Source organism: Rutilus rutilus, assembly GCF_951802725.1.
Source record: "Rutilus rutilus genome assembly, chromosome: 19".
Classification (NCBI taxonomy): Eukaryota; Metazoa; Chordata; class Actinopteri; order Cypriniformes; family Leuciscidae; genus Rutilus; species Rutilus rutilus.
The window spans coordinates 21,578,892-21,605,087 of NC_140232.1; the positions used below are offsets into that span (position 1 = coordinate 21,578,892).

General features: G+C 38.8%; 1 protein-coding gene across 1 annotated transcript; it reads right to left on the bottom strand.

The window, feature by feature from the left end:
- Nucleotides 1-239: 239 nt before the first annotated feature.
- On the bottom strand, nt 240-14,823 carry xpc (xeroderma pigmentosum, complementation group C). Its single transcript, XM_084389108.1, has 14 exons — nt 14,508-14,823; nt 13,632-13,862; nt 13,373-13,481; nt 13,102-13,186; nt 8,972-9,129; nt 8,008-8,128; nt 7,382-7,474; nt 6,505-7,284; nt 5,744-5,904; nt 3,139-3,220; nt 2,906-3,037; nt 2,629-2,798; nt 971-1,064; nt 240-812 (listed from the first exon to the last, which is right to left on the bottom strand). The coding sequence occupies exons 1-14, from the start codon at nt 14,602-14,604 to the stop codon at nt 498-500; spliced, it is 2,628 nt and encodes an 875-aa protein (XP_084245234.1). The 5' UTR covers nt 14,605-14,823; the 3' UTR covers nt 240-497.
- Nucleotides 14,824-26,196: the final 11,373 nt, after the last annotated feature.

Genomic DNA, 26,196 nt, shown 5'->3' on the forward strand with positions numbered 1-26,196 from the left:
TAAATTAGTCTGCAAGATTCATTTAAAAATGGTAAATAATGTGCTGCTAAAATATGAATTATATAATTAACTGTAACCATTTGGAAAGAGACTTCCAAATTAAATTTGTTTTCCCAATTATCAGCCAAAAGTCCTATTCTGTGCACAACCAGATCAGTAGGTGGGCACCTACAAAGAGTGAAAGACTCGTCTAGTCAATGCCCAGACCAGTTCGGAACTCACTCACAGACACAAAAAGCTGCAACACACTATTTGTTTATTTGCATGGTTTAGTTTTTGAACAGCATGTTCTATAAAAATATGTATTCTGATAGAAAAAGAAATGTAGAGTCTGAACTGATCTTCAAAATCCCCTGCATATGCACCTTACTGTGATTATAAAAGATTGTGGAGAGTAATGGAGGAGAGTGGCTCAAAGTTAGAGATAATATAATATGCTTATAAATGCAAAAAACATTTAAAAGGGAGACAAGAAAAGTAATAAAGGGCCGATTTAATCACACTTTTTCAAAAGGGAAGAGATTTTTCTGCTCTCCGCGTTTCTCTCGTTTAGTTACACGCCTTACAATCTTTTCCTCTTGTTCCTCTAGCCTGTTCTGCGGCCATGAACTAGCCAGAGAGGGTGGAGCTTTCTGATCCCTGCCCTCTTCCTCCTCATCGGAGGACAGTCCTTCAGCCAAGCCTTCTTTCCCTTGCATAAGCTCCGTCCTCGATACGAGCCCCTGTTGCCCATAGCGACGCTTCAGCCTCTCTTTTATCAACAGGCCTTTGACCAGCAGGGTCCAGTTAGCCACTACACGCTTCTCACGTTTCTGTTAAAAGATTCAAACAGTCATGTCAACATAATATTTACAAAATCATTCACATTAAAATCAAAAGAACTATTTCCGAATCCTAGCTAAAATGTTTTTTTTTTAGATGTTGGGTACATTTTTTGTAACACTAGAAAAAGACCAAGAAATCAACACACCTCTTGATCTTTCTTCTGCTGGATATCTTGCTCATTTTCCCAGGCTGCTTTCAGGATTTCTTCGTGTTCTTCACAGACAATATAGCCATCGTTACTGAAACACATTGATCCAGTCAAATTACAGATTGTACAGAAAACATGTTTACTACATGTTCCATACAGACAGAAATGTATACACATTATATTCTTATTCTTTTACCATGTATGAAATGAATGCAACAAGAACTGCCCATTTCTTACAGGTGTGTCCTAACCAGGTGTGAAACATTTCCACACTGAATGTGAAACTGCTGTGAAACATACACAGTCACAGCTAATCAGTGCTGCGTTCCAATTCGCCTACTTTGTGTCCCAAATCGTAGTATGTTAAAATGAGTATCGCAAAGGTATCCATGCACACTCTAATATTGCCCATAATCACTGCAAACAGTACATGTGCGAGTCTGAAGGTTTAGATAATATGGTTTGAGTGATTAATAATCAATCTCACCTGATGAAAAATAATTATTTCATCTGCAACAACATTGTGAACTTTTATAAAGATGTGTTTGGCAGATCAACATGCTACTTCTTTTCTCTCCAATATGGTAGGAAGAATAAAGTGGTGCAGGTATGAGTTAGCATTTTAACACTTCCTGTTCCATCATCCCGAAGGTTTTTTGAATGGGTTTTTGGTTAAATGGCTGAAATAAGGTCTGTGGTGAACACAAGCTCAAGACACTTTCACGTTTTATTCTACGACATAAAATACATCAATATTACCCCACTTAAGCTGTTATTCGTCTTGAAAATGCGGTTGCTAACAAGTGGCTAAATGGGACTACAGAGGCTGTCGAGGAGATTAAATGCCATCATGCTGAACAGGTAAACTCTCGTAACGCATGCAATTGTGCTCTTACAAACTATTCTAACTCAAAATTTCGTGGAATTTTTTTTTATTGCCATTTTTATTGATGGCGACATTGAAGTTGTGGGACCGTCGTGCAGTTCGTTTATAGCCTTTAGCTTTTTACTTCTGGCGACTGCATTTAGGCTTCAAAATGGACAGTATCATAAACTTATGTTGATCACAGATCTTGTTTTTTGCGATAATCCAAAAGTCTACTGAAAAATCCTATTGGGTTTTTGTTGAGGGAACCAGTGTGATGCTAACTGCCGGTTGGCCTATAGTCACATTATACCTGCACTACCTGTAGTGTAAATCAAATAAACTGAAATGTGACATGTATATATGAAGACCTTAACTGTGACAAAACGATTGATGGGCCATTTTACGATGACAGGATGCACGTAACTATGCAACAGCAAGGTCTGTGAAAGATGCAATAAAGATGTGGTAGTATATCCCAAAACTTGCCTACTCTTCTGCTACACATTCAAAAAGTGTGTACTGTTTCTTCACAAAAAGAGTACATATTTTTAGGCTATAGCTTAAGTAGACGAATTGTAATGTGATGCATGAGTTTGGACCAATCGCATTTCACAGTGGGTGGGGCTACGCAGTATGAATCTGCATAAACAGAAACCAAGCGAGTGACAAAATGTCCACATGTCCTGTCACTCAGTTGTGGCTGGCTGGATAGGACAAAACATTTATCGCTTTTATCGTATTGCACCTGGTTAGGACATGTTAAACACACAAAAACACACAAACTTACACTGCATGTGCAAATCCACAATGGTAATCAAAACCCGTCACTGCTGTAGCACAGTCTATGTTCAGTTTTCGAGCCACTCTGTGCAGATTTGGCAAATGCAGGTGAACACATCCTACTGGTAACATGCACGACTTAAACATGTACACATTCCCGAACTCATTACGTGGTACCTGAAACACACAAATTCAGATTAGAACTCCAGTAAAGAACAGATCAGTATATCTCATGCAATTATGTTCTTAAATTTAATAAAAAAAATAAAATAACTCAAACCCACTTTGCCATCAACGGCGATCGGAGGTTGGTACTCTTCAGTTTGCCAGACTCCAAAAAGAGCCAGATCTTTGACACCTTTCTGCTCTGACATCATCCTGGCCTTACGAGAACGATTGGAAAAACCAACCACCATCTGACAGACAGCACTTAATATTAAAAACAAGTCATGGCATATTTATTGTACAAAGGTTAAATACGTATGAAAAAGCATGTTAAATCATGATCAAAACAGACCTTGTATGGCTCTTCTCCTAGTCGAACTGTTCGTGCTTCCTTCAACCAGGTATCTCTAGAATGGAGCGTCTGCACACAGTCTCTGAAAATAAATAAACACCATTAACAAATGGCCTGCATTTCTATTTGTTCTAGTGTCAAGTCAAGTCAAGTATATTTGTATAGCGCTTTTCACAATACAGATTGTATCAAAGCAGCTTCACAGTATTAAATTAAAATAATACAACAAGGTTTGTTTCTAGTGGAATTTATTGATTGATAAAATCAAATTAAATATCCCCAGAATATCCCCAACTGAGCAAGCCAAAGGCAACAGTGGCAAGGAACCGAAAAACTCCATCAAGTGACCTAATGGTGTCCTAAAACTCCATCAGGTGACCCAATGGAGAAAAAAAAAACCTTAGGAGAACCCAGGCTCAGTCGGGGGCCAGTTCTCCTCTGGCGTTTATTAACTAGAGGCCGGATTGTAATTTGAACTGTAAGATTAAAAATATTATATGAATGCCTGGCTGAAGAGATGCTAGTTTTAAACTGGGAGAGCGAGTCTGAGCAACGAACACTATCAGGAAGGCTATTCCAGAGTTTTGGAGCTAAATGTGAAAATGCTCTCCCTCCTTTGGTGGATCTGGATATCCTAGGTATGACCAAAAGCCTTGAATTTAGTGATCTTAAAGTGCGCGATGGATTATAGTGCGATAGAAGATCCGTTAAATAAACTGGAGCTAAGCCGTTTAGGGCTTTATAAGTAAGTAGCAATACCTTGTAATTAATACGGAACTTTATAGGTAACCAATGCAGTGATGATAAAATCGGTGTTATATGATCATATTTTCTTGATCTAGTAAGAACTCTAGCGGCGGCATTTTGGACTAACTGTAGCTTGTTTATTGAGGATGCAGGACAACCAGCTAATAAAGCATTACAGTAATCTAGTCTCGAGGTCATGAATGCATGAACTAACTTTTCTGCATCAGAAACTGATAGCATATTACGTAGCTTAGCAATGTTTCTAAGGTGGAAAAAGGCAGTTTTTGTAACATATGAAATATGATGTCTCAGATGTGGGAAACTATTTAAATATATCCACAAAAATGGAAAAGAATGTATCCATAGATTTAGATCACCTTTGCCATCATCTGATGCTCACTTAAAGTGTTGTTGTTGTTGTTGTTGTTAACTAAAACTATTAAAAATAGTTTTTGGTCATTAAAATAAAGCCTGAATATCAGAAGAAAAACAAACTAAAAATAATAAAATACTAAAACTTAAACTAAAATTTTAATGAAAACTAAAATATTAAATGTAAAATAGAAATATAAGCCAATTCAAAATATGAATACCTCTGTAATATTGTATAAATACTAAAATAACACTGACTTAATCTTTAAAAAATACTAGAAAGATATTATAATAACTGTTAAATGTAATCTTTAGTAAATATCAAAATGAATATCCATTATTTTGCATTCATTATAGTGTTGTGATGCCCAAATTCACGTGTAGCATTTAAAATGTTTGATTTTAGATTTTAGGTTTTTGTTTAATTTATTTAGAAAACAGTATAGAGTTTCAGTATCGAATCAAAGTCTCTTTCAATGAAAGTCATTTCAATCTGCGGCCATATCTGAAACGTCTCCGGGCAGCTATTTTGGGCATCCAAGACCAAGGCTACTTCTGAAATCGTATACTTCCCTACTATACACTAGGCAAAAACCAGTATGTGACAAAAGAAGTATGCCTGAATTCACAGTACTCATTAAAAAGCAGGCAAAAAGTACCCGGATGACCTACTATTCCCAGTGTCCATACGATGGACACTTTACTATCCCATGAGGCCAAGGGAGAGGATTTGTGAATGGCAGTGAAGCAACGTAACTGATGTTGGTAGGTCACATGATAATGACAACATGGCGAATGTAGTACGTCCGGATTACATTCATACTACACACATTCATACTATACAGAACATACTTTTTTTAGTGGTCGTGAAGTAATTACTTATTCAAAATAAGTACCTATTCAAGAGAGTATGCGATTTCGGACGCAGCCCAAGTCCTATCTACTTGAATGGGGAAATCCTGAAATCTCAAAAACTGCTTGTCGAACTCGCATTGAAATAACATATTTCAAATCAGCAACAAAATCTGACATAAACAGTCCCATAGATGTTGTTTCTTATGCTCAAACATTGTTAAAAGAGCTTTTTTTCAGGCTTGACCAGCCAACCAGAGCTTCGAACGGCAGCTGCAGAGATGCAATGACTTTACCAATTGAAATCATTTATTTAGAAGGCTGGACTTATTCAGCCATATTGCACGATGCATTTTCCCCCATTCATAAACACCGTCTTTATTTATCTTTGGTTTAATATCAGGGTAATATCTTTGGTTTAAAAAGATATTTGGTTCAATATCTTTGGTTAATACTGGTTATTTGTCATAACATCAAAAAATGTGTGGTTTATCTGTATTAATATATTTGATAATTCAAACAGTATGTCTTTATGCAGATTTACAAAAGGAATATTCATCCATCTTTCATATCGTACATCACAATGTTGTGATACCTACATTCACTTGTAGTACACAAAACATATGGGGTTTACCGTGAATAAACTGGTTCTCCTCTGCAGTACCCCAGGACAGCGGCTGTAGAGGGGTAGAGGGCCTCGTATTTAAGCAGGTGCCTCTTAAGCGCGTACAGTGGATGGTTCTTAAACTCTGCGATGGATGTCGGCAATGGCTTGTTCAGTAACTTAGCCTGCATCTGATGATGAGGAGCACAGGTGAATCTTAATGCACGTCACATGTGATGTAGGCAAGATAGTGTGTGAACACTACCGTACAAAAGTTTGGGGTTGGTACGATTTTGAAGTGTCTTATGCTCACCAAGGCTGCATTTATTTGATCAAAAATACAGTAAAACAGTAATATTATGAAATATTATTACAATTTAAAATAACAGTTTTCTATTTGAGTATACAGTATTTTAAAATATAATTTACTGATGGCAAAGCTGAATTTTTAGCATCATCACTCCAGTCTTCAGTGTCAAATAATCCTTCAGAAATCATTCTAATATGCTGATTTGCTGCTCAAGAAACATCTCTTATTATTATCCGTTGAAAACAGTTGTGCTGCTTAATTTTTGTATTTTTGGAAACTGTGATACATTTTTCAGGATTTTTTGATAATTAGAAAGTTCAAAAGAACAGCATTTATTTGCAATAGACTTTGTAACATTATAATTGTCTTTCACTTTTGATCAATTTAATGAGTCCTTACTGAATAAAACTATTAATAAAAATAAAAAAACTCACAGACCCCAAGCTTTTGATCACAAGTGTAAGTGAGAGTGCAAACGTACCTCCTGATCCTCGTTCTGTCCTCGTTCAGTATCTGGAGACTTGTAGAGCTCCATAGTCTCTTCCCACCATTCGGAGTCGACGCGCCGTCGCCGTGATGATGTCAGCCACGTGGGGTCATACCTGCTGCTAAGATCTTTCAGGTAGCCCTCGTCATCCACGCCCACCACATAAGTGATCGGATGAGTCGCCTGATCGGAGCAGAGCTGCGGTTGGCCGACTCCTTGGTCCACATCAACACACACCCACCTCCCGGTGCTTTCCAAATAAACCTCCAACCACTCATCCGCCCCTTTCCCCTCTTTTCTTTTACGTCTTTGTTTCTTTCTCTCTTTCTCCTCCTCCTCCTCCTCCTCCTCCTCTTCCTCCTCTTCCTCTTCACTTCTCTCCTCCTGTTTGACCTTGTTCGAACTCCGAGGAGCCCCACCTTTGCCTTTCAACTTTGACTTTCTGCATACTTTAATGGGCCCGTCAGAGTCTTCACTGTCATCCTCATTGGCTGGCTTAAACTCCTCTTCACTCTGTTCCTCCTCCTCGCTGCTGGCTTCTTTGTATGACACTTTTGAAGCTACACTTCTTCTTCTGCTGTTTTTGGGTTTCAGGCCCCCTGCTGCCTCTTTCTCTCCTCCATCCTCTTTCTTTTTCTTTCTCTTTCCACCTCTTTCCTCTTTTACTGATGATGATGATGATGGGCGTTTGGATCCAGGGGATATCTTAGGCTTTGGGGAGGGCTTCTCTGATTGATCTTTCTCTGGAGAGCTCTTGGTAGGTGTGGTCTTGTTCTAAAAGCAAGAAAAAAAAAAAGCTCAGTCCATTAAAAAACAAAGAAAGAATTTTCACAAGCAAAAGAAACACAGTGAGAATCCCCAAAAAAATCACCTTGGTAGCAGGTGGTGGCTTCAGAGGAAGAGGTTGTAAAGACAGCACCAAGCGACAGAAGAGTCGCAATGACCGCAGGACCAATAAGAACAGCTGCAGAAAGTGACATCACAGGTCAGAACCAAACTCAGCTAACCATCAATACACTACCACTCAAAGTTTGGGGTCAGCAAGATTGTTTTAAAAGATTTTAAACTTTTATTCAGCAAAAATATAGAGCAGCACAACTGTTTTCAACATTGATAAATGATAATAATAAGAAATGTTTCTTGAGCTTAAAATCAGCATATAAGAATGATTTCTGAAAGATCACGTGACTGAAGACCGGAGTAAACATTCAGAGGATTAAATGAAATCTTAAAATAAATTCAAATAGACAACTGTTATTTTAAATTGTAATAATATTTCACAATATTATTGTTTCTACTCTATTTTTGATCAATTAAATGCAGCCTTGTTGAGCATAACAGACTTCTTTCAAAAACATTAAAAAATTCTGACCAACCCCAAGCTTTTGATCAGTAATGTAGCTTGTATCTTATTAAGATACCAGTTACATTACTTATATAGATGATTTATGCATAATTCATCCACTATGAGGTCAAGGAAAGTAAGATCTCTCTCACGTAGGTCATCTCCTCGTGGTCCCTTGCAGATAAACAGCCCATTCGTTTTTCCAGCACCGTCCTCAACTCCACTCCCTTCTCCTCAGGTAAGGCGGGGTTTAATGTAAACGTCACTTGAAACCTTGGAAGGGAGGGTCACACCACAAAAATGATTCAGTTACATAAAACACAATCGGAGATTATCAATCTAATATTTGCATACACCATAGGAATTTGTGTCTTTTGCAGAGGCACATTTTCCTGGCTAAATGTAAATTGTCTATATCAGATCAGAGAACAATCTGATTATTTAAGGGCCTGTTTACACCTAGTTACTTTAAATGTTTTTACTGACTGGATAGCTATCTGATTTGTTAAAAGGGTTCCATTTACTCTTGACCACATAGGCCAACAGATATGAGCAGCGTTTTATCTATCATCAGGTAATTTCAAGATCAAAGACCACAACAGGAGAGCGGCATCAGCACTGGTAAGATCCTTTAGTCTCACTATTTTTAATGAAGATGATTATGTGTTAAGCATCTGCAACTTACTTTTGGTTTCATTTGCAGCAGTTTGCACGTTGGCATGCTGAAGAGATAATCAGCTACTCATCTGCGGCGATACGTGTTGCAGTAGTGCTGTCATTTCTGGCTATAACGCTCTCACGTGTTTATTTTTTAACATTTTGAGTAATATTTTCATATGTGGCTTCAACAACCAGATGCATTTACACTTGCATCTCAAACCACCTCTAAACGGTTTGAGTGATCAGATTTATATCAGTCTCAAAAGCATTTTGGAGGGCATTTACTTATCATCTTTTCATGATTGGATAGCTATAATGTGTTCAACAAAAGAAAGAAAGTCATACAAGTTTGGAGTTAAATGAGGGCGAGTAAATTATGATATTTTAATTTTGGGGTGGAATATGCCTTTAAGTGACCGAGTGTAAAACTCCCCCAAGAAGGCAAATCAGGCTTACCATTTGAGAAGCCCCTCCAGGAAGCCAGTGTTTATGCGTTTTATAGCAACTGTGGTAAAGTGGGTAGGCAGTAATGACAACGCAATAGCCAACAGGTCAGGCTCACAGATGAGTCTGTTTCGAAACAAACCACCAGCCAATAGGCAAAGCAAATGAACCTGTTAGATAGAGTAAATAAGAAATCAAATCATATACCAGCACAATACAAGTAAGTAAAAAAGCCAAAATAATAATAAAGTGAGTTCATATTGTACATTACTACTGCATTTTATTGCTATAAACATATTATATTATATCGTATATAGGGATGACGATTTAACACGTTAATTAAATTAAAGGTATAGTGGAGGATTTTCTTTTTCCGGGTGGATCATCAAGACTATTGGTCCTCCTAGTTGTCAATCATTCTGGGGATATGTTTACGTAAGGCCGTCGTACGTGCTCGTCCCTAGGTAGTTTTCGCTTTCTGCGCATGCGCACTTTCAGGTGTATATGTGTGGTGAGCTACGGTTTCAGCCATTCATTGAAGCTCGCCGTTCTCACCGGGTTTTTTCAAAATGTCTGAGGGTCGCAAGAGAAAAAGTGTCTACGAATTGTATGACAAGAAGAGAAAGGCCTCTGAAGAAAGAAACAAGACCAGAGTGTTTTTGGGAGAATATTTCACACGCTGGCGTGCGCTAAAAGCACAGGTTGGGCTTCCCACTGCTGCCTCAGTCGCGAAGTTTCTACTCGACAGGTAAAGTTTGGCATGCTATTTGGAGAAATCCATTTAAAATCACTGCTAGTAAAAGTTAATGTAAGCTATGATTAGCGATGCTAGCCCTGGTACAAGTCACGCACCGACAGCAACTTGTAAACAGAGCGTGCACGAGGAGAACTAGGCTCGTGCATGCTCTCTCGTGCACACGTTTAATAGGCGTTCCCTCTCGGGAGCAGGTAGAGTGTTGCGCATGTGCATTTTTTCAAAAAGTGGAGAGGGCGGTTCTTTTCTAAAATTTGGGAAAATCCTCCACTATACCTTTAATTACTAATGGAAAAATAAGAATTAATTTAACACATTTAATGCACCCGCCCCCTCCTCAGACCTATGTAGTTCATTTTACAGTTCACACAGATGATTGGTGATAAACATGATGCAGGGCAACAACTCACAAATTCCGTTTTTTTCCGTTTTAATTTTTGCAAATTCCGTTTTTTCCATTTTAATTTTTGGGAATTCAGTTTTTTTTACCCTTTACTGTAATTTTAGTCGTAAAAAGAGTGTTTTTAATGTTAATGATTAAAATGTACACAAATAAAATAGGAATGACCCTAAATTTATTGAGGTAACAAACAAAATTCTCATTTTAAGAGATGTTAAATGTGGTTTGGTTTGTTTACATTAGTGAATGTATTAGGCTAACTAACATGAACCACGAGCAATACATTTGTTACTGTATTTATTCATCTTTGTTAATCTTAGTTAACCCTAACCCTGTATTTTTAATGTTACTTCACAACAGTGCATTAAGCTAACTAATGTTAACAAATACAACTTTTCATTTAAATAATGTAGGCTACTAAATGGTGAAATTAACATTAATAAAGATTAATAAATGCTGTAGAAGTGCAGTTTATTAATAGTTAATGTTAACTGATCTAGTTAACTAGAGTTTAATAAATGGAACCTTATTGTAAAGTGTTACCGATTTTGTTATACACCGAACCGATTCAGTGTTGGACAGATCAGTTGTTTTAACCATTCATTAAAGTGAATCGGTTCAAATGAGTCATTAGTTCGCGAATCGGACGTATCATTAGCAGACTTGTACGCATTGTGTGATTATCCCGGCAGTTTTAGTACATCGCACAAGATTTGTCAACACAGAAAACATTTCATCATTGGATAGGTTTAGTTTAGTTTATTGAAAGTGTTTTTTATGTCAGCTGAATGGGCGGAACGCTTTTCAGAGAAGAAGGAAAGGTAAAAAAGTTTTTTTTTTTTCTGCACAATTCACACACAGCGGTAGCCTAATTCAGGAAAAAAATATCCGAATGCTCCACGTGAAACCTCGTTCTTCCGATCTTTTACCATTGTGTCAATTCTCAATTGATTTAGATTAATAAGCGCGAGGGAGTGAGAGAGAGCAAGACAGTTTGAAGACGCGCGCGCGACCGGGCCTCTCTCTGCTCGTTCTTTCAGTAATATGCGATTTTCCTCAGACATACGTTTTTCTCCCACACAAAAACAGAATTTTATTCCAAATATGTAAAATTCCGCGTTGACACTAGATTCCGCGTTAATTTGCCAATTCCGCGATTCCGTCCGCGATTGCGGAAATTATAGGGCCCTAAAATAGTTCGTGTGTGGGCACTGTAGTTTTTTTTTATGAGGCTACAGACTAGCTACTGAAGATTTAGGCCTAAATGACTGATCTCCCGGTAATATAGTGTCCTACTCTGCCCCTCCTCAGTCCTCATGATGATGTATGTAAATGTTGTGTCACTCGCACGAGTGCGCCCAAATATTTTTTCACGTTCGCACGCCGAAATATTTACGAGTGAATGTGCGAGTGAAATGGGCGCACTGACACTGTAGAGCCCTGTCCAAGCACGAAACTAGTAAATACAATAATTTTATATACAATTTAATAACATATAGGTTTACATATGAATGGGTTGTTTGTCAACTGAAGACATGCCGTGGGAGTTTCCAGTGTTGACAGTTCCATAAAATAGTCTTCTACTGGCAGCGCTGTAGTTTTGCTTTACTATGCTAAATATATGAAAAATACAATACACAAATAAATCATATTATAAATACACAAGCCTGATTTTTGTTTTAACTGTCAGAAAATTATGATTTAAAAAAACACAATGATGCTTAGATTACCTAATAATTTATGATTTAATAAATAAATTATTCAATAATAAAAATAGTTTATTTATATGTAAAGTAATTTTATTTCACCCCCTCCCTCACAATGTTTCACAATATTACTATTTTACTGATTTCTTTTAAATATTTGAAATAAATGATGACCTTGATGAGCATAAAGGGCCCGATATACTTCAAGCGAATTTGAAGAACGAACTGGTGTGATGTCATTTCGAACAACATCAGGCCAAAAAGAAGTTCGTTTTGTTCTCGTTTCGTGAGTTTGAAACAGTTTGCCAAAGCGAACTTTCCAGAAAAGTTTTTCTAGCTGGTAAACACCATTGAACTACCACTGGTCTATGTAATAGGTAGGTGTGTTCTGAGGCTCCACCTTCTTTCACATGGAAATCTTCTCCGGTTCATTTCTTCTGTTCAGTTCGCCGAGGTCAGACGTCAGCAAGTAAAACATGAACACACTGGAGAGCCGCTTTATAATAGAAAATGAAGTTGTATTTCTAACTGAGACACTGACACTGTTTTTTCATGTTTAATACTGTAAAGATGCTTCCTTTTGAACAATCTATTGTATAAAGGGGTATATAAATAAACGTGGCTTGACTTTACTGGAGTGCCGAATTGGAGAGCTTGTGCAAACATCCACATCGCCTATGATCAGATGCTTTCAGAACTACTGTTTTCTTATCGCTGAAATTTTTGTGGTGTTTATTTTGTTATTGAAAGGGAAACGTGCTGCACATATTAACAAATTCAATTAAAGGTGCTCTAAGCGATGTTGGGTGACGTCACTTCTTGTTGACGTTCGAAGTATTGTCAAACAAAACAGAGGCTAGCTCGACCCTCCCTCCTCCTCATCCCGTTATTGGCTGGAACACTGTCTGTTATGTTTCGAGGTCCAGGTTGGGCCAGTTTGTTTTTGTTGCCGTTTGTGGAGCCTGGGCTGTCTACAGAGACCCCATTTTTTTACAGTGTGTTCAGGGGACAGGCAGCTAGCGGATAGTGAGGAGATGTTTGCTGTATGTGACAAAAAACGTTTCAGCCTAAAAAACGTGTGACATCGCTTAGAGCACCTTTAAAGGGTGACGTTGGATGTTCGCTAACAGTATACGACTGTTCCCGTATTTTGAACTTCTTTTTACCCCAAAACGAAGAACTTCGCTGTGAGTATATCAGGCCCTCAAGGCTTTCAAACATGTTAGTATGTGTATGTTTAGTTAAAAAACAAACAAAAAACCCCAGACATAAACACACATACCTTGTGAGTATCCACCAGCAGCTCCTTGTTAAATCGTTTTATCGTTCGACGCAGATAAGTTTCAAACTCTGCTTTCCTTTTCTCCCTGGAAACAGTTGTCATGGTGTTACAATTTTCCTTTTAATATTTCTAACCCTCACAGCTCCTTTTGATTGCAACTCTCTTGTGGACATTTACCACACTAAAGAATTTCATCACTTAGCAATCTGACACTTATTAAATCTCTCTCTCTCTCTCTCTCTCTCTCTCTCTCTCTCACACACATACTCACTTCCTCTGCCTCTTGCGAGCCATGTCTGGAGTCTCGATCTCGATCTCCACAGGTTTTGACAGTTCTGCTAGTTCTGTCGAGTCCACAGGACCCAGCGGTTCTGCCATCTCTGTGAAAGCACAGTTAAAAACAGGGTAACATCAATGTGTATGAGTGCTGAAAAACACACCAGCTTAGAACACTTACTTAATGATATTGCAATGCATAAACATATACAGTCTAAACAAATATCAATAATTCACAAAATGAGACTATGTACCTTCCACTTCCTCCCAGTCCTCCTCATCTTCACTCTCTTCTTCTTCTTTCACTTGTTTTGATGGGCTCATCTCCTCACTGTTGTCACTCATGTCCTCTGGCTCTTCAGTTTTAACTTCGCCGTCCCGGAAATACTTGCTCGTCCTCTCGTCAGAGGCATCTTTGACCTTTTTGGACACACGGGACGTCACCCTGGAGTTTTTGCGGTTGTTTTTGTCCACAATACCATTTTCTGAAACAGACAAGCAGAACGTGGATGACAGCAGAACAAAGATGTACTAGAGAGCAGAAAACATGTATTACCTCATCAGTCAATGCTGGACATACTTGATTGACATTTCAGTCTCCATTTTATTACTTAAATGTGTATTTTAGTCTAAAATGCTGTTGTTGTTTTATACAGAATTCTATATACTGTCTAAATAAAATGTCTGAAGATCCCTGGGTCAGAGTATTAAAGGGATAGTCCACCCAAAAATGAAGAAAATGAAATAAACTCATACATGTTTGGAACAACATAAGGGTAAGTAAATAATGACAGAATTTCCATTTTTGGGAGGACTATCCCTTTAAAATTGACCCTAAAGCACCCAAAACACACATGATCCCAAATATGTACGCTAGACACGCCCACACTAATTTATTGATGACATTCATTCATTGAACTGACAAGAAGAAGGGCTTCATTTGAAATGCATCCGTTAAAAACAAGCACGTACCGCAAGAGAAGTCGAGCGAAAGTGACTGCACACCTGCATACTGCAGCTGTCTGCATCAACCGTGCACTAAATTCAAACTATTACTGTTCATTCATATTCATATTATTCTAAATCTGAGCATCAGAGAGACAAAGTACATTTTTATGGAGCGTAGATACCTTTGTTTTTGGGGGTTTTGGATGCCGGTTTTTTCTTTGCAATCTGCTTCGGTTTCTTTGTGTCCGTTTTCTGCAGTGTCTCTTTTCTTTTTGCCATTTGCTGTTTCTGTGAGATCGCGGACTGTTTCAGGAGAAATTAACTCTGATGCATTCAGAGAAAGAGTGATAGACTTGCATTACACGTCAACGTCTTGTGTAATGTAACCTGAAGACCACTGTTACCCAACACAATCCCTTCCCCACCTTTCATAACACCGAAAGCATGCACTTTGCTTGCAGGAGATCCGAAAAAACGTCACATCCGCCTCTTACTAACGTTGTATAATTGCAATGTGATGATTTAAACGCTAGGAGGGGATGTTGCACAGACTTCTTTTATTGTTGTCAAGGTGTTCAAAGGTTAGTTCGCCCAAAAACGAAGGTTCTGTCATCATTTACTCACCCTCAAGTTGTTCCAAACCTGTATGAATTTCTTTCTTCTGCTGAACACAAAAGAAGATATTTTGAAGAATGTCGGTAACCAAACAGTTGATAGATCCCATTGACTTGCACAGTATTTTTTTTCCCCATACTATGGAAGACAATAGTCAAAATATCTTCTTTTGTTTTCAGCAGAAGAAAGAAATTCATACAGGTTTGGAACAACTTGAGGGATTTTCATTATGGGGTGAACTATCCCTTTAATCACCATAGCATAAATATCTAGCTTGATAATGATGATTTATATGGTCCTGACCATATAAACCCACTAGGATAGTGTTTTTTAACAACACAATCCCATTTTATGTTTTATAGATCAATAAATGAACACACATAGACAACTGTACAGTTATTATTTTATTATTTGAAGGTTTTCCATTAAGCTTGGGAAAATTTGAGCTGTGATAAACACTAATCAGTGAGTGCTGTTAAACACAGGTATCAAAGAGATGATCATATTTATGATGCGGTGTGATATTAGCTTGCCATAGAACAGACAAGAAGTGTTAATTGTATGCAATTCTGTTTATTTATATTCAAAATTGCTGCAGTTTGTATTATATAGGACATTAACCTCATTCAGTCAAGTTCATTAACATTTGGGCCTGACTTTGTGTCTGTGTGTGTGTGTGTGTGTGTGTGTGTGTGTGTGTGTACCTGATGCAAATGAACAGCTGTTTTAGCATCACTTGGCAGCAGATGTCCAGCCAGTGTGTGTGTGTGTGTGTGTGAGAGAGAGAGAGAGAGAGAGAGAGAGAGAGAGAGAAAGAGACTTCAGAGAACCGTCTGTGTACTTGATTGGCAGAGCAGAATCAGATATTCTCCCTGCAGCCAGCCAGACTCAATGGGCATCTGTGCCGGGACCGATGCCAGGACAGGTGTATGTGTCACATGATTGGCATAGAAAGAGTGGTGTTTGGCACCAAGTCTCTATGACGACACAGTCCCCCAGCCCTGCATGGCTTCCATCCCTATATGAGTCCTGAGCACTCTCAGATAGGAATAAAAAGCCATACGGGGCAAAGAGCAACGATAGAGATCTCTTTCAAACATTTACACACAATAATTCCATCTAATCTTTATGCCAGCACACAGAAAACGCGATTCCTTAGTTTTATGGTGTAGCGCGACATCCAGTGGACATGTCCGGTATTACAAGTTTGCCGTGCTCTTATATCGCACTGCAATAGTCGTCACCACTACCGTTGTGACCATTACAGGACAATCTTTCCGATATAACATTGACAAAAATAACGTCATATCCCTAAACTTAAAAAAAATAGCGCTAGATTTTACCCGCTGGAGCTAAAATGTCAACGACAAAGTGTGAGAAGAAACCGCATTTTTTTGTGAATAAAATTCACATTCCCCTTACTGTAGCAAAACCGATGCATTTTCAGGTCGATGGCATCAGTAGACACATTTTTATGACACGGGTCTCCGACACATGCACCTGTTGTCCAGCCATTGCGGTGTCTGAGAGTAAAAAACGTGAAAGCGAGTATTTTCCCTCCATCCGTGCACGCGCAACAGGAGGAGTACAAACCGACGAGAGTCTCTGCATAAAAAAAAAAAAAACTTGTAAAATAGATTAAATACAAGACAGGTTAAGCAAAACTACACATCGTGGTGAAGGTCGAGCAATGTTCTCCAGCGGCTGACTTGCAGTTCGGTGCGTAAAAACTAGCAGCGCAAATCGCCACCCGTCATACATGACATTAGGATGACCAACACACATGATGATGAAACGACTGGAAACGTCCGTGTGACATCCTTGCAACATTCCAGTTCACTACATACTGGTAGGCTAAATTAACATTTATTCATGATTTTTTATTTTATTTTATTTTTTACCACACTAGTTACAATTATTTTTCCTAATTAAATATTATTACTGAAACTAATCGACTTTAGATGTAATTAATAAAACATTACTAGCAAGACTAAAATGCTACTACTTGTAATAACTGGGATAGACACTATTGTCTCATAGGTAATAGGCTACTAATGGTGTATTAGGTTCTTGAAAAACTAGAATAGGTAGGGATAGTATTAACTAAAAAAAATAACTAGGCTACTAGAATATAATGAATAGGTAAAACTATTAAGACTGGAATATGTACAATCATTAGTTGAAATACTAGTTGGAAAAGAATAGTTGATAGCTATATGAACCACAGCTCCTCATAGGTTTCAATTACAAATGACAATGGAATAGTAGCCTACTTGTCACTATTTGGATAATGACTAATACCAAAGGAGTAGCCTAATTACTACAGAGACCAATTTAATAGATTGCATAGCATCGGAATATGAAGGCTACTGTAGCCTATAATGAAATGTGGAATTGGTCGTATTTAATAGAAGACAGTAGCCTATAGGCTTCTGACTTTTATGGATTCCTACATTTTTATTTTTTATTTTTTTATCAACAATATAAAAATAAAAACTAGTTACGGCATGAATGTTAAAATTGCGTGTCATACTATACCTTCTTTTCTGTTTTAACAGTTCGACGTAGACTCATTTGACACGAGTTTTGCCCTGTAAGAGATAAGTGAGTCAGACAGAGATAGACAGAATAGCCCTTGATCGATAATATCAGTGACCGGATGAGAGGAGCCATGGCGCAGCAGTCTGACAGGAGGGAGATGATGAACGGTTAAAGTCTGTCCGGCTGCTCCAGACTCCGGAGGGGGAGAAGTCTGCGATATGGCAGCGGCTGAGGTGAAAAGTTAGCGGAACGGCATTCCTCATTCCAAAGCATGGATCGGAACACGTCCTCCCGACCCAAATGCCCGTGTTTCCAGCTCCAGTGCCTCATTCGGATGATCATGAATAGGTATCGGTATTAGCGACTCTGAGCCAGCAGGTGGATGTCGCCTCGCCCAATCAGAGTCCCGGTTTCACGGGGCACAGCAGCGTCAGTCAGTCAGTCAACCGGTCGGAGTTTGAGCAGCGTTGTGCAGATGTGCGCTCCACCATTCACTCTCGCGCAGACAGAGGCGAGGGGGCCGCCGCGAGGAGGGGTGGGGGAGCGGACAAACCCCCTCCCCTGTAGCCCGGACGACCAATGGCAGGCGAGCAGCGAGAACAGAAAGGACATCATACCTGAGCACGAGACCAACCTCCGTGTGCGCGCGGGGGATTTTCCCCCCTCATCTGTTAGAGAAGCGCGCGTTAATAAAGGGCTGCGGCCGCTGAATAGGGCCTTTTTTAACCCTCTTTTCAAATACCGCCAGAAAGCAGTTTCTTTCTGCCTCTAATAGTACAGGAGAGACATTGGGAGTGGGAGCAGTACAATATGTGTGTATGTGTGTGTGGCTAGGCTACTCTTCCTTAATCGTGCCCCTTCATTCTATGAACACCTCAACAGGACATCCTGCACTTGCTCTGTCTCTCTTCCTCCCTCTTTGCTCTCTCCAATCTATGTGTGTGTGGTTCCCCTTTTTACACTTGGTCTGGCATGTTGGTTGTCCTAACAACACTGTAGTGTAGACTCAGACCCTTGAGACAAAAGACAGCTCCAAGTGTCTAGTGAGAGGAGAAGAAAAAAAAAACCTTCCACAGCCATTTGGAGGGTTGACTGCCCCCCTTCTTTTCTCTAGCACATTCCACAGTGTTTCCTCGCGCCCTCTCTCCTCTTGCCCCTCCACTGCTGTCTCCCCTGAGCCAAGCGGGGCACATCACGGTGGAACAGAGAGGGAGAGGGATGGAAAGATGGGGTCGAAGGCATTTTTTGGAGGCAGAGGGTTTCTTTTCTTCAGGCGATGGCCTAGCCATTCGAGGCAAATGTCAAATGATGTCACTCTTCTTCCATCGGCTGCATGTTGTTTTTGTTGTTTTGCATTGTGCCTGTAGAAAAAAATAATTATGTTGGCACATAGGCAGGAAGAGGCTGCCTTGTAATTCCACTGCCAACTGGGATAAACCTGATGCTTTTTTGAAGCGAGTGGTCTTGTGGTCTTAGAGGGCACACAAAACCTGCGCTTGCGTGCCAGACTAAAAAATAAATTAAGAGTTCAGTAAAACAAGGTAACATGCATCTTCCATTAGGAATTTTATGAATCCTAAGGAAGTATAACTTTTAAATTTAATTGAATTTATTTAGTATATTATTTGTATGACCAATTGACATTTTTTTAAAATAATTAGGCTGTTAGATAGCCTATGTTTTATATGATGCTTGAATGAAGTAAACTCTAGAATCTTTTCCTATGAAGAAAACATATTGAGGGGAAAAAATTCTGTCATTCTTACCATTTCTTTCTTCTGCAGAACACAAAAGAAGATATAGAATGTTGGTAACCAAAACAGTTTTGGTGCCCATTGACTTCCACTGTACAGACAGAAAAAAAGATATTTCTCAAAATAGTGTGAGTAAATGACAGAATTTTCAATTTGGGGTGAACTATCCCTTTTCCTATAATCACCACACATGAAAAAAACACTAAATGGTGGCAACAAAAATAACAACAGCATAAATAAAGTCTACAAACAGCGAAAATAATTATTACAGTAACTGCATAATTTATTCATAATGCAATGCACGCTGGGAGCTCATAAACCCTAAACAAATCAGAAACATTCTCCAATATGAAGCTCTTTGTTCAGACAACTATGGCTATGTTGGATCAACATTAGAGGAAAATTGTTGGTCTAATGTGTTTCATACAGATTCAAATCCATTCATCATTATCAGCTATCAAAAAGCCCTGTAATATGTATAAATGTGACTCTTTTTTTATCATAATGCCAAAAGAACAACAAATCTTCATACTTTAGGATAATTCTGATGAGGTTAGAACTTGGAGCAGGTGTAGAAAAATAAACAGGACTAGGAGTAAATGTATAATTTGTGCTAGTAACATTCAATTTGCTATCAAATTCCAATGCCTCATAAAAAATGTAACAGGTAATTGTGCATTCTGAAATATGGATTTTGAAATAGACACGCCGTAAAGTCAAATTGTGAGGTATAAAAATCACAATTACGAGATACTATATCACAATTGTGAGATATAAAGTCACAATTACGAGAAAAAAGTTGCCATTTTTTAGACTTATTTATTTATTTTAAAATAAACAGCAGGTGATCTGTGAGATCTATGTGAAATATCACAAGCACTGATCCACCCAAGAGACACTCTGCCATCAGTAATATGGATAAAAGAGCCGAGACACAATTGTGCATCTCTTCAAGATTATGGTGAGAATAGTTTAAGAGTTTGCTTGCTTGAAGGACCGTGAATTCATTCAGCCAGAGAATGCAGGTGTTTGAAACATTTGTAAGTGTTCAAACAATCCTGAAGAAATGCAAATGGATGCAATTGCGTGGAAGGACAAGGATTGGTAATAGCCGTATTTACAAGAATGCTAATCAGTAATTTGGTATCCTGTCGGTCGGTTTACAAGGCAGAGGACTGTGGTTTCTCTTGTGAAAAACACTACCTGAGTTTCACAGCTGAAAGTTGGACACACCTGCATGTGCGATTAGACGGAGGGATTGTGCGAACAGCAGCGTCGGCCGTTGGAACAAAAAGAGGGACAGGAAAATCATGAGAGTCATCTGGTCTGCAGCGAGGCTCCCCGTCAGAATTCCACGCTCAGCTCTCTGGACGCCGCACCAGCACAACCACACAATGAACTGCATAATCAACTGGGATTTACCTAACAAAGAACAGCCCGCCACACATGGGCACACATGCTCGCACACACCGGGGAACAGACACGCATGGCACCTGAAACACACTCGCTCAAGCACAAACACACAAACACACGCACAGCTGAAATAAGCAGCTACTAACAGTTTTAGAACCACTGAATCAGCAGCTAGACCAGTGCAAATGAGAACACAACCGCACACGAATACACAACATACTCACACGCACACACTTTAATTAGTGACTGTGATGTGATTTATTTACGCAATTTTAAGTGAAGAGCTCTGTAGTGATATGGATGGCTGGGTAAATTGTGTACGGTAGTATGTGTGTGTGTGTAGTGCGATGTGAATGGCATTTTATGTGTATGCGTGAGCATGAGGTGTGAGTCTGATAGGGGGTCCAACAGCTCTTTGATCATGACAGCCTGCGGAAGAGAAGTTCTGACAGAGCCCTGCAACCCCTCCCACATACACACACACACACACATACACACACGCACACATCTAAACACTATTTTCAGGGCTTTCAATTTTAAATCAGCCTTTTTATGTTTTAGTAATCACTCCCACACTCAAAGTACTATATGGATGAAAGTAATCATCAGTGTGCATTTATTTAGTGAGAGAGGAGCATGACTGTCGGCTGTAGATTTCTGTCAGAGGTTTTCTGTCAGGGTTGAGTTCATAAGACCATCCCCTCATTCAGTCAAGAGTGAAATCTCTGTTTCTTATCTTTTTATCCGTTGGGAAAGCAGTCTTCTCTACTCTGACCCTGCAGAAGCTATTGCAATTCCTGTTCAGGTAGTGGTGAGCTCAGTAGGGTTAGAATTCGATCCAATTGCAAAAGTACGGAGCCCTGAGCTTGGCATGCGGAAGAAAGAACAAGATATCGAGGCCGCGATTAGGCCAACAATCATGTACTGTTGCGCCAGACCATAATTGAGCCAAAACCAAAATGTGTTGGGTTGTGCCCCACGCTCCCCTACATATTAATTTTCAGCAACAGTACAGGTTTAAGTCAACCATAATCACACGTTGGTCACACGTTGGTGATTACGAGTTGGTTATTTTATATGAATTTGTACAAAACATACAGTTTTTAGAGAAGACAACTGAAACTAACCTTATAAAACTAAACTTACCCCTCATTGGTTCGCCACCAATTCGCGAAACCGTAAACTAGTTACAATTGCCATTATAGTGTATTGATGATTATACTAAAAGTATTAGAACAACTGTACGAAATCTTTCAAATCAAGAACTGACATCAATATTACGAATCTCTTAAAGTGTACAAACAAACTCTAAGAGCAAAAAAGGAAGTAATTTCATGCGGAGGAATCAATAAATACCAGTAACTTTTGGAACAATTGCAGGAAGAATGGGAACGTATGGAGGACACACTTTGAAAATCCGTACAAAACAACTGAATAAATCATGCTCAAAATAAAACTACCCAAACACAGTAAATAAGCTAAAAGATAAACTACATGCATTAAAACCCAACAAGGCATGTGGCATTGATGGAATATTGAACAAAATTCTTGTTTTGAGTGTAGGATGTTTTCCCAACACCTGGAATCAAGGCCTAATTACACCCATCTTTAAACAAGGAGACAATTTGAGCCAAACAATTACAGAGGCATATGAGTCAAAATCAAACTGGGGGAAAATATTCTGTCCGATTATTAATATAAGACTGTAGAACTTTCTCAAACCCACAATCCTGGAGAAATGTCACATTTGCACATATCATTGATAAATGTACACCCAAACAAAAGTCTTTGCTTTCTTTGTTGACTTTGAGAAGGCTCCTCCCAAAACTACTTTGAGAAGACTCCTCCCAAAACTACTGGAAAATGGGTTTGGAGGGGAAACATTTGAATTAATGTATAAAAACAATGCATGTGCTGTAAAAATAGGGAACAAACTAAAATGTTCTCTCAACAATGAGTCAGACAAGGTTGCCCATTGAGCCTCACTCTATTTAACATTTACATAAACAAATTAACCAAAGCATTAACTAATTCGACTGCCTCCGGCCTAACACTGACTGAATCAGAAATTAAATGTCTCCTCTTTGTAGATGATTTAGTCATTCTGTCAAAAACAAGAGGGATGAACAACAGCTCCTTGACATCATAAAGACTTTCAGTCAAACGTGGGCTATTAAAATTAATCTAGCAAAAACTAAATTAATGATATTTCAAAATTGATCCAGGTTTAGGAAAATAAATACACATTCAGAGCAGGAAACCAAGTCCTCCAACACACCCACGAATACACCTCTGGGACTAAAAATACGTTTCAATTTGAAGAAACTTCAATCTGGCTCTGAATGAATTGAAAGCAAAATCAATGAGAATCTTCAACATGATTAAAAATACAATTCAAATCTGGCTAAAAATCCTAAAAGCAATAATCAAACCAATTGCACTATTGGCAGTGAGACATGGGGACCCCTAAAAATCCAAGATTTTTGAAATGGGAAAAAGAGGAAATCAAAAACATACCCAAATTTGTAAACGCATCCTAAAAGTAAACAGAGCAACGACTCGTGCGGAGCTGAATTAGGACAATACCCCTAATAAATCAGTATCCAAAAAGAGCTCTGAAATTCTATAAGCACCTGAAATACCAGGCTGAAGCCCTGCAGTTCCAGGAGCGCATTCACAGCTGCTGCCGAAACTACATCCAAACCGGCACAGCACAATCTGGCCCAACCAAATTATACAATTACAAAAACAAAATTGCATTTCCTATTGGAAAGATGCCACTAAATTAAAAAAGAAGATGGAAGTCTATTTACACCTGAAAAGAGATTACAAACCAGCAGAATATTTGAGCTGTGTGAAAGAACTCAAAGTGAGAAAGACACTAACCAAATACAGGCTGAGTGATCACTGTGTATATATGAGGCTATAGAGAGAGGAAGGAACAGACCGAGACGGCAGCCGCGAGAACTGAGAACATTCGATATGCCTTTTAATCTCTTTATTTGAACAATTGGTTACTTACAACTTAATCAAAAATATGTATGTGAAAGAGATACTATACTATCTATATGCATGCATGATTTTTAATTATTTATATGTTAATGTTAATTGCTAAAATTTGCTACACTGTCATGCTAATAAAGCTAATTTGAAATTGAAAAAAAGAATAATTGAGAGAGTTTACCTTTAAAGTTGGCATGAAATGGAAATTCATATTTTGTAAATGTATCTCATTTATCTTATTGTAAATGAATCATGCATATGTTTTGTTACATTTTTTTTTTTTTGGCCTTGCAATTTTGAATCCAAATGTCATAACTCAATGTTCTGTTGAAATGACAGATTTATCTCTGGTGTTGTATGCCAGATCATTTAGTCTGCATAAACCCCACCTCTCCACAATCGACTTTTTCAATAATCTGTTTCACTCGGATACATCACAATGCAGAAGAAAACAAATCTGCCGCAACTTCTGTAACATTGCGACTAAAGTTTGTCGCTATCAGTTAATGCATGTCTTATTTTCTACACATTGCATTGCAAATTTTCCCCAGCCTTTGAGCTCTGAAAATGGTCATGATCTGTCCCTGTGGAGACTCTTGGTTCCTGGACTTACATTAGAAGTCCTTAACGGTCCCCTCCAGGATAATTTCCTTCTTTCTCTCACTCTCCTTCTGTCTCACTCTTCAATTAAAGGAAGCTTCATTGCCAATTCACCTACTGGAAAAAGTGTTGCTAAAGCTTTTCGACAGCAACAGATCTGTTAAAGTGTCCATAGAAACCGTTAATAACATTAACAGGGGCATAAAGCAACAATAAGTACACAGTGCTAAGTTATGCAGCTGGAAACATAACAGTTGCACAGTGAGAGGTAATCAATACCTTTTTGAGACCTTACTGTCAACTATGAAACATCTCTCTCCCACTCTCTATGTCCAGGTTATGGGGCAGCGGTGTGTGTGGATGTGGGTGTGTTAGTCAGTGCGTGCGTGTGTTTTTGCGTGAGACAGGCAGCTCTTCCCGCTGAGTGGTTGTCATGGCTACAGCAGGGAGATGGAATGCGGTAAATATCTCTATTTCCCAATCAGCCACACTCAAAAACACACACACACACACACACACGCACACACACACACACACACGCACGCACGCACTCACGCACGCACGCACACACACACACACACTTTTGGGATAAAGGTCAGAACATGCCAGGAGACAGTAAAATACAGAGGGAAGTAGGTGGTAAGTGTGGCAGTGGTCTACGTTAAATGTTTTGGATTTTTTTTTTTTTTTTTTTTTTTTTTGCTTGAGTTTGAGTTTGCCGTTTTAATAACAGAAAACTGTAGTTTGGCTGAGGGCTGAGGAGAACATAATAAACCTCAACACCTAACCTTCAGCCAGCACTGAAGCTTGCTGGAAGAACTATTGGAACTGTTAGTGCATGGCGCTTATTAAAAATAAATCAAATTATGAAGCCAAACTAAAAACAACACAAAAAGTGCAATGAGAAAAGCAGGGAAACCTGCTCTAAAACATGAAAATCCAACCATTTTTGTATTTTGATTTGTTGGAATGATCCATAAAACCAGCACTAATCGTGCAAGTCGTAGGTTAAGTATTGAAGTTTAGCTACGGGTATCTAGGCACTAGAGAGTTATTGATTGGACGAAATGCATCTGTTAAGTACTTCCTAACCATTGTGGTGATGTTTCCAGGTTGAGTACAATTAAGCAGATGTGTTTGCCTGTGTGTGCATGCTATTAGTCGCTAATAGCTGCTCGGGGTTTGAAATCAAACGCTAGTATCTGCAGAGAAGTTTATGATTAGGTTTATGAAATTTTGCATCTTAATTAAAGACACTCGATCAATGTTAGAGACTTTGCTAAATCTATTCCATGTAATGAACAAAAGACGATTCCTATGTTGATCATACATGAGTTGCTTATTATGACCGCCGCTAGCGTAGCTAGCGAAAGCGGTCATATAGGGATTGTCAAAGTTTTTTGTTTGTTGAAATTTTTATGGTATGTTGGTCTTAAGGGCCCACATCAACCTAGCCCATAATCACTCATTTGTGATTTGCGCCCCTCCCATAAAAAATGAAAATGCAATATTATTCTGCTTTAATCGCCCCTATCTTCAGTGGAGATGTTCAGAACTGCACCATATTTCATGTGTATGATTAACTTGACATCCTCTGGGGGTATGCTAAGTTTCGTAGAATTTCATCCATGGGGGGGGTATAAAATAAATTCATTTATGTGCACATTTAGTGACTGTACACTCATCGGCCTGTAGATGGTGCTGTTGAGCGAAGGGTTGCTGGTTTAGGATGATACTGTCACACACACACATGCAGGAATACAAACAAACGCAAGCATGCACACACACTGACATCCACACGCACAGACACACACCCATACACACACATACAAATCCACATGCACAGACACACACACACACACAAACACACATGCGCACACACAAACACACACACATACACACACACACAGACAGACATGCACATACTACTACTTTTTTTAGGTAT